Source organism: Gracilinanus agilis, chromosome 1 (genome assembly GCF_016433145.1).
Source record: "Gracilinanus agilis isolate LMUSP501 chromosome 1, AgileGrace, whole genome shotgun sequence".
NCBI classification, from domain to species: domain Eukaryota; kingdom Metazoa; phylum Chordata; class Mammalia; order Didelphimorphia; family Didelphidae; genus Gracilinanus; species Gracilinanus agilis.
In genome coordinates this window covers 763909083-763919287 of record NC_058130.1, presented here as the reverse complement: position 1 = coordinate 763919287, position 10205 = coordinate 763909083, and the positions used below count along the sequence as shown (strand labels likewise).

Below are 10205 nucleotides of genomic sequence, written 5' to 3'. Positions count from 1 at the left end.
AAGGAAGGAAGGAAGGAAGGAAGGAAGGAAGGAAGGAAGGAAGAAAGGAAGGAAGGAAGGAAGGAAGGAAGGAAGAAAGAAAGATGGTTGGATGGATGAATGGAGAGAGGGAAATAGATAGTTTAATTCTGAATGCAAAGATAACACACTTTACAGTCTTCAAAATATCTCATAAACATCTCCTTCACATTATCTTTAAATTATAATATTGTTTTTCACAGAGACTCTGACAGACCTGTCAGTCCATGCTATTTGTATTTTGCCTTTGTCTTCCTGAGCCTGGCACAGTACTTAGCACATAGTAGACCTATAATAAATACTGGTTGGATTTCATCAGAATGGACTTTTTAAATCTACCAGGGTTTCATGCCTGATTTTCAAAATCAGACACATGATTTGGAAAGATCCCATCCACTCAACCATTAACAGCTTCCCACTGAGCCCCAGAAACAATGCCACAGTCCACCTGAAAGGCTTCAATTGTTTCTGTTTTGGATGGAAATCCAGAAAGATTCAGTCAGTTGGGGCACCTGGCCTATTCGAGTCTGATTCTCTCATAATACCTTCACAAGTGTCCCTAATCTGCCCTCTTCCAGAGGCACCTCTGCTAGGCCCCCCTTGTCAAGTGATTTGCATGGCGCCCATGCGGGCCCCTGACTGCTATATTAATCTCTCCATTTGTCCCACTCCTGAGTCACCTAATATCACTGCTGCTTAATTAAAACATCAAAGCCCTAAGTACAACAGCCCTGCCAGAGGCCCCGTTAATGTCTAGTTTCAAGTGTGCAACCCCATGAGACTGAGGGCTGATGGGTGGAAACCATTCTCCCTCTGGTCGCCAATTACTCGCCTCTTTAATGATCACCCCATACACATCTGGAACTTCAACAGATGGCCTCTTTTATTAAGCCTGCTATCTCTCTAGCTGGAAGGGTGCCCACCCCTTTTGCTTCATGGCAAACGATGGTTCCCTGATGCCCACCCACGGAGCCCCACCCGACACAAGTGCCTCCTGCCATGCTCACCCACCCATAGCTGCCTGTCTTCTCTACAGATAAGTACCCCAGAGAAGAAGGGATAGCTCCCCTGAACTACATCCTCCTGTTTGGTAGTAGAGCCTAGAGCCACACTGGACAAGATCATTGAGTTTCATAGTCAGAAGACATGGGTCCAACCCCTGTTCTGCCATTTTGTTAACTGAGTGTGCTTAAGCAAGATTCTTCATCCCTCTGGGCTTCCATTTCCTGCTTTATAAAATGAGAGGGTTGGACTAGATGATTTCTGATATCTCTTTCACTTGATCAGTCAATTAACATTTATTAAATATTAGCTAAGATACTACTAAGTGCTAGAAATGTAGAGTAAAATCAAAAACAAACTCTGTCCTCAAGGATTTTATAGTCTAATGGGAGAGACTATCTTTTCTATCTATCTATCTGCTTATATATCTATCCATCTATCTGTCTATGTCTGTCCATCTACTCATCCATCGATTTATCTGTCTACCTATCTAGTCATCCATCTATCCATCCATTTATCCATTCATCCACCAATCCATTAATCTATCCATCCACCTTTTTATCTGCCTATCCATCCATCTATTGATCTATCTCTCTGTCTTTATATGTATATGTACATATATATGTTCATGTACATATATACATGCATGTATGTATCCATATGTGTGTATACTTATGCACACACATATAAAAGCTATCTTCCAGTTCTAATCCTCTAATCCTCAAACAGATTCTGAGTGAACATTTGGTAAGTGTTCTCTTAACCATGAGCTGGATTAGGTGGTTGATCTCTATGGTCTCTTCCAGTTCTGAAATTCTCTGATTCTGTGTTTTTTATTTAATAAGAAATGAAAAAGGAGGAAAAGCCAAGGCAAGAAGCACTGTTGTGTGCTATGTATTGTACTAAGCATGTTTACAAATATTACCTCATAAAGTATAGAGAGCCTTCCTCAAAATCCAAAAGTCTTGGATTAAGTGACAGAATTATGGATGGAATCTGAGAGTTGGAAGGAATTTCAGTGGCCCTCTAGTCTAACCTGAGCATGAAAAAACTACATACTCTAACATGTCCAATAAGGAGTCATCTAGCCTCTTCCTAAAGACCTTCAATGACATCATTCTTTGAGGCAGCCCATTCCACTTCGGTATTTCGTTCATCATTATGAAGTCTTCTTGACACCAAACCTAAATCTCTCTTTTCAACTTCCAACCTCTGAGGCCAGACAAGTTTAATCCCTCCTGTACATGACAGCCTTTCACTTGAAAACCATTCTCATATTCCTTCAGAGTCTTCTCTTCTCCATTTTAAACATCCTTGGCTTCTTCAACCAATTTTCATATGACATGGATTCAAGGGCTCTCACCATCCTGGTTCATTTTCTCTGTATATTCTCCCACTTATCAATGCCTTTCTTAAACTGTGGTTCTCAGGGAGGCATCTGGGTGACTCAGTGAAAGACATCCAGGTCTGGAGATGGAGATGAGAGGTCCTAGATTCAAATATGACTTCAGACACACTTAACCCCATTGCCTGGTCTTTACCATTCTCCTGCCTTGGAAGCAATACCAAGTATTGATTCTAAGACAGATGGTAAGGGTTTAAAAAAAAAACTATGGTACTCACATTGGAACCTGGTCCTCCAGATAAGTTTTGATAAGTATTGAGTGCATATCTCCCTATAAAAACTCAATGTAGCCCAAAATGACATTAGCTCTTTTGATTACCATGTAATACAATTGGTGTCCTGAGCATTCAGTCTACTGAAACCCCTAGAGCTTTTTCAGAAGAATTGTTGCACAAACATGTCTCCCATATTTTAGTACTTATGAAGTTGTAAGAGGAAGACTTCACATTATTCCGTATTGAATTTCATCTTAGATTCAACCCAATGCTCTATTTTTAAAAGAGAAGAAGAAAAATAATTTCTCAAAACTAACCCATACATATGCAATGTTCCATGCCCATAGTCCTTTACTTCTTCAAAGAATAGAAAAAAGGCACATTTTCTCATTTCTTCTTCATAGCCCATCTTGATCATTATGTTTACTCAACATTCAATTTCAGGATTTTTGTGGTGTTTCTTCTTTCCATTTAAATTGGTGAAATATATAAATAAATAAATTGGCGAAACATATAAATAAGTAAATATGTATAAGTAGGTAGGTAGGTAGGTAGATAGATAGATAGATAGATAGATAGATAGATAGATAGATAGATATAATTGCTTTCCTGGCCCTGCCTACTTCACTTTGCATCAGTGTAGATAAGTCTTTACATGCTTCTCTGAATTCTTCATCTTCATCTTGTGTAGTGCTACAATGTTCTCTTTCATTCATGTACAATTCCCCTGTTGGTGGCCATCTGTTTTGTTTTTGAAAAAAAGAAAGAGTGAACTCCATTTCTTTAAAAATATTCTAGGGGGGGCAGCTGGGTAGCTCAGTGGATTGAGAGCCAGGCCTAAAGACAGGAGGTCCTAGGTTCAAATCCGGCCTCAGACACTTCCCAGCTGTGTGACCCTGGGCAAGTCACTTGACCCCCATTGCCTACCCTTATCAATCTTCCACCTATAAGTCAATACACAGCAAAAAGTTAAGGGTTTAAAAAAAATATTCTATGTTTACTAATTTATATTGGCCTCTTCCCCAGTTATCAATATGAATGTGTAGCTTCTGACTTATAGTAAGCAACCCCAGAGATCCTATAAATCTGTTGTTTCAGGAGAATCCCCCAGAAACTTGACTTCTGGCTGAGAAAAACAATCAGTCCAAGGCAGGCAAGTAGCACATAACTTGCTCAGCACACTGAGCCTAAACCCAGAAAATAGTCACCATTCAGAGGCCAGTGATTATGCCATTCCCTTTCTCAACAGCCTTCAAGGGCTCCCCACTGTCTACTGAAAAAAAGAACTAAGCCTTTAGCTTTGGCATTCAGGTTAAATGTCTTGCCTCCCCTTATTAGATAGAATGTGATGTCTTTAGAAGTAGGGGGTGTTTTGCTTTTAGTAATTGTATTCCCAGTGCTGAGCACAATGCCTGACATGTGCTTATGAAATGCTTTTTTTAGTCATTCATTCAAGACTCTACTATGCAATATGGTTCCAGACTTTCAAAAAAAAAGCAAAAAAAAAATATTCCTCCCCTTCACATACTCTCGTCAAATAAGATTCCCTTTGGCTTGATCCATACCTAGAAGAGAAATTACCACCAGTACCACCACCACCAACTTCAACTCTGCCTCTTGACCTCATGCTTTTTCTTTTTCTGAGATTGTAGTTCAGGAGCCCCCCCTCCTCTATGAGGTCTTCCCTGATTTTCCCTGAGTTAGCAATGAGCCTTGCCCTCCTCAACCATTTCCGAATCTGTCTTCTTGTATTACCCTCTATTCCACATCTTTCCACATTTTCCACAAAAATAACATGAGATTTTTTTATTAAAAAGTTTCCGGAAACTTAGACAACCTCTAATCCCCAGAATTCTTTTATCTGCTAGTTCAATAATCCTGTTGGAAAAGGGAAAGAGGTTCATTTGATATAATCTGGCACTCTTCAATCATTGTTTGAATCGTTCATGGTCTAACTTCTATTGGAGCTTTTGGTATATATGTGAACTCACCCCTTCCCCAACCACACTAGACTATAAGCCCTTGAGGGTAGGATCTATGTTGTTGTTTTACTTTGTACCCACAGCACCCAGAACTTCTTGTTTTCCAAATATTTGTGGAGTTGTTCATAGGATATTAGGTTTAGAAGTTGAAGGGACCTTAGTGGCCATCTAGTCCAAGCTTCTTCATTTATAGAGGAAATAATTAAATCCTGGCATTACTAAATGATTTTGTTATTTTTCTAATATATTATTGTATATCTATTATAAATATGAAATGCTCCTATTTTGAAGGCTAAGGACAGACTTTGTACTGTTGTTACTTATAAATGTTATATATAAATAATAATACAATATATTATATTACATGCATGTAAAATCATGTATAATATATTGTATATTATATGCATGTAAAATAATGTAAAATGATATATTATATACATGCAAAATAATGTATAATGATATATTTTATGTTATATGCATGTAAAATAATGTTTAATCATATATTATTTGCATGTAAAATAAGGCATAATATATTGTATATTATATGCATATGTAATAATGTATAATAATATAGTATTATATATTATATACATGTAAATAATATATTATAATATAAAAATAATACATGTCATTATATATAAATAAAGTTTACCAAAAGCTTCTGTCCAAGTGGAAAAGGATCATAGATTTAGAGCTGATCTGGACCCTAAGCTTCAATGAATCCAACCCCATCATTTTCCCAAGAGACCTCAAAGAAGTGAAGGATGTGCCTGTTGCACATGACCAGTGCTAGGCAATGGAACCAAGTGGCAGGATCATATATTTAGAATTTTATTGAATTTTGGGATCATATATTTAGAGCTGACAGGAACTTTCCCCAAATTCTACTCTACCAGTTTAAGCCCAATCCCCTTCAATTAGAAAAAGGTTTAATCGAGCACCTAATAGGAATAAGGCATGATGGTATAAAGGCACTTGGTATAAAGACTTTAATGAGACATGATTCCTGCCCTCGTAGACCCTAGAGGATGAAAGGAGAAATGAAGTCTTAAATACAAATAATTATAATACACGGCAAATTATATGAGAGATATGAACAGAATATTCAGAAATCATCTTATTTCCAAGATAACAAAGGTTCTTGTTTCCATGGCCAAATAAGAGTCAAAACTCTCCTTATTAGTATTTTGGAGTAGGAGTTTGGGTTTATCTGATCTTTGTGGGCTTGGTACATCAAGATCTCAAAGTGGGTGAAGCCATAAAGATGACCTAGTATAGAGATTCTTTACTCCACAGACTTGAGTCTTTAAGAATATTTTTTGGCAGCTTGCTTTTTTTTTAATATTTTAGTACTTTATTTCAATATGATTATTTCCTTTGAGATCTTATTTTATGAATTGTAAAATATAATTCTGAGAGCTAGACACCAGGTCTAAGGACCACATGACACACACACAAAAAAGGGAAGTAGGGGCAGCTGGGTGGCTCAGTGGATTGAGAGCCAGGCCTAGAGATGGGAGGTCCTAGGTTCAAATCTGGCCTCAAACACTTCCTAGCTGTGTGACCCTGGGAAAGTCACTTAAACCCCATTGCCTAGCCCTTACCACTCTTCTACCTTGGAGCCAATATACACATTATTGATTCCAAGACAGAAGGTAAGGTAATGTTTTTTTTTAAAAGGGAAGAACTAATCTAGTCCAATTTTACAAAGAAGGAAACTGAGACCCATGATTTGCCCATGGCAGAACAGATGTTAAGTTATAGAGTCAGGATTTGGATGCAAGCACTGAAATCCAGTGTTCTCTCTATGAAGAAATACTACCATAGAATGAGAGTTGGGAGAGACCTCAGAAGTCATCTAGTCCCAGCCCTTCATTTTACACGTGCAAAAACTAAAGCCCAGAGAAATTAAGAATATTGTGCAATATCATAGAATCACAGGTCTGGAGTTGAAAGGAATAGCAAAGCTTATTAAGTTCAATACCTTCATTTTCCAGTTGGGGAAATTGAGGTCCAAATAAATTAAGTGACTTATGCAAGGTCACACGAAGTTAAGATTTCATCCCAGGTCCCTTAATTCCAGTCCAAGTGTTATTTCCATTGTATCACATTATTATTCCATAAAAAAATAATTTCTATGAATTGCCCCTGGATTCCATTCTCTCATGCTCCATCTTTATTCTTTCTTCCAGCCCTCAACCTCGGGAAGACAGTCACCAACCAAGAATGGCAGCCCTACCAAATGTCCTCGCTTTCTCAAAGTCAAGAACTGGGAAACAGATGTGGTCCTCAATGACACACTCCACCTCAAGAGCACCTTGGTAAGTCTGGGAGATCTTTTTGCCTAGGGATTTCTTCCCCTCCTTAAACTTCCTTTCCAATTGGGCTACCATTTGTCTACTTCATCCCCTTACCAGAGTTATTTTGAAATCTGCCTCCTAGCTGATTTCTCTGCATCTTTCATCTCCCTCTCACCCTTCCTGTTAGACTAACTTTCCTCTATCAGCATCATCAGCATCATCAGCACCATCAGCACCATCAGCACCATCACCATCACCATCACCATCACCATCACCATCACCATAGCTCGAATTTATATAGTGCCTTAACTGTTTGACAGACACTTTACAAATGTTATTTCTTATCTTCACAATGACCCAGGGAGATAATTCTAATTACAAATCTTCAGAGATTCCCTATTGCCTATAATATCCAATCTCTTCCACCTTTCACTCAATCCTTTTCATGGTCTAACTCCAATCTTTCTCTTTGGTCATTTTCAGTCCATGCCCAGAGGAGCAGTAAGGTGTAGATAAAGGGGGTTAATGACTTGTCCAGGGTCACACAGCTAGAAATTGTATGAGATTTGAACCTAGGACTTCCCATGTCTACACATGACTCTCTATCCACTGAGCCACCTAGATACCCCCAATATGCAATATTATTAAAAAGTAAAGATAAAGTGATTGGGGGAGGAGAGGAACTGACAGCTGAGGTGGGAGGAGAGGCTTCATGTACAAGAAAGCATTCGAGCTGAGTTTTTCAGGAAGATTCTAAGAGTCTGAGATAAAGATGGAAGACATTCCAGGTAGGAGGCACAGCTCATGCAAAAATATATCCATGGGAGATGAGATGCTGGGTGTTGGGTGCAAGTAGATGAGTATGGCTGGATCACAGAGTGATTGGAGGAGAATGATATTTAAGAAAAACAGACAAGTAGGAAGGAATCCCATTATCAAAAGTGGAAACTGAGGCCCACACAAGGGAAAATATTTACTAGCAACACATGGATAGTTAGTGGCAGAACCTATATGAGAATTCATCTCCCCCTACTTCATAGTTATGGACATGAAATGTTCCATAACTGGCATAGACACAGTCATTGAGCAAGTTATTCTCAGAAAGCAGGAGCCTCCCTGCCTGCCCCTCCAGCTAAATTAAATGAGGTATTTTAGAGCCCTGAAGATACCACTTAGTGATGCCCTGAGAAAATTCATTCCCTTCCCTAGGGAGGAAATCTTTTTCATAAAATCCTGATTTTAGAGCAAGCAGGAAGGGTACCATATAGGAAATCTAGACCAAAACATTCCTAAAAGTCTGTCCGCGGTAAGTGGTCACCCAGCTTTGGGGGGAGGAGTTTCAGTCAAAGGAAAACTGTATCTCCCATTCCAGTTACATCCCAGTGCAAAGTTAAGAGATGGTCCATTCCAAATTCAAAAAAGAAAAAAGAAAAAGAAAAAGGTGGGAGAAAGTACTTATTGAGTACCTACTTTGTGTCCATAACATGGAAAATACTTTAAATAAAGAAAATTTAGAACCAGAAAAAAAGAGGGAGAGATGGTCCATTCTAACTTTGGACAACTCTAATGATTAGGAAGTTGTTCTCGATGCCAAGCCAAAATTTGTGTCTTTCCATATCTCTCTCACACCTTATTTCCCAGTTCTTCTTGCTGGGCAGAGCAAGTCTAATCCCTCTTCCCCAGGGCAGACATTCAAATGTTCAAGGATGCTTCTTGTGTCCCCACTAAATCCTCCTCCACCAGACTAAATATGCCCAGCTCAGATCCATAAATAGAGATCTAACAAGGACCTTAAAAGTCATCCAGTTGAACTTCCACAATTTATAGATGAAGAAACAGAGACCCAGGGAGGTGTAGGACTTGCTCACAGTCACAGGCTAGTGTGTGGCAGCACCAGGGCTATTTCCTCTCATTTTTGTACGGCATAAACTAGAAGATTCCAGCTTATCAATGTTATCTCTCAAATGTGGTGCCCAGAATGCAACCAAGTACCACCAACCGGAAGCATCAGTGTGGCATAGCTGAAAAAACCCAGGACAGTACAGCGAGGGGAGATAAAAGCTCACACAGGCTTTGCCACTGACTAGCTGTGTAGTACTGGGCAAATAATTTCTTCTCAGTGGGCTTTAGTTTCCACATGGTCCTGCCAGACCAGATACAGTCTGGGTCCAATATTCCTCCATATTCCTGGAGGACATAGCTCTCTACATAGAGCCTTGTCTCTTTAGGAGATGGCCAGGATGGAATGAAAAGGGCATTCAGTTTGGAGATAATACCTACATGTCTTGGGGCAAGTCTTACCCTCTCAGGGACTCACTTGCCTTTGTAAAATGATTTGTAAAATGATGCAATTGGAATAGATGGCCCCAGAGAGCTTCTCGGTCCCTTAATCTATGCTCTTATGATCCTGATGTAACAATTTATATTTCTGTAGAAGATTGCATAGATTTTTTCTATAAGGCAAGAGCATTTTTTCCGATGAGGCAAGTTGTATAATTGTTATTATTTTTGTCATGCAGATGGGGAAACGGAGGTTTCGAGAACATAAGTGACTTGCCCAAAGTAAATGTTAGGCAGAATCAGAATTTGAACCAAGGCCATTGACTCCAAGAAGGAGGTTTCTTTGGGGTTTGTTTTTGTTTGCTTTTCCCACTATGCCACTTCATCTGTGACAAGATTTTAAGGTTGGCTACTGCCACTAAAATCTGGCTTATCTACAAGAAGCCAAGCAGATGCCTCCGTGACCATCAGTGCCTCAGTTTGACTATAGGCAGGCAAGCAGACCTCAAGTTCTATTTAAATATTTACTCTGTGCCAGACATGGATGAGCACTGGAGATGGGGAAAAAAAATCAATCTTTCCCTCAAGGAGCTTATGTTCTAATGGGGGAAGACAATTCACAAAAAAACACTTAAAGTCTGTATTTCATTGGCCTAGTCATCACTCTCTGCTTCCCTCATTTCCCTCTAGAACACAGCTTGCACTGGGCAGATCTGTATGGGTTCCATCATGTTCCCCTCCCAACACATACGGAAGCCTGAGGATGTCCGGACTAAAGAGCAGCTCTTTCCCTTGGCCAAAGAGTTCATTGATCAATACTACTCATCTATAAAGAGGTAAATAGAAGCTACGTGTTGGCTAGGGTTCTTAACACATAGTTCTGTGTTGTCATCTTCTCCCCTGGCTCTATGGTAAGCTCTATAAGGGGAGGGGGCTTCCATGCCTAAGTTGTCTCCCTTGGCTCAAGGCTTTCCTTTTAATAAATGGAAGAGAGGGAGGGAGA

General features: G+C 39.4%; 1 protein-coding gene across 1 annotated transcript in view; it reads left to right on the top strand.

The window, feature by feature from the left end:
* NOS1 (nitric oxide synthase 1) overlaps positions 1 to 10205 on the top strand; it is a 108074-nt gene that overhangs the window by 38258 nt on the left and 59611 nt on the right. The window contains exons 3-4 of the mRNA XM_044685444.1: positions 6815 to 6943; positions 9893 to 10038. Coding sequence (XP_044541379.1) covers positions 6815 to 6943; positions 9893 to 10038 — 275 coding nt within the window. The remainder of the gene's footprint in view (positions 1 to 6814; positions 6944 to 9892; positions 10039 to 10205) is intronic.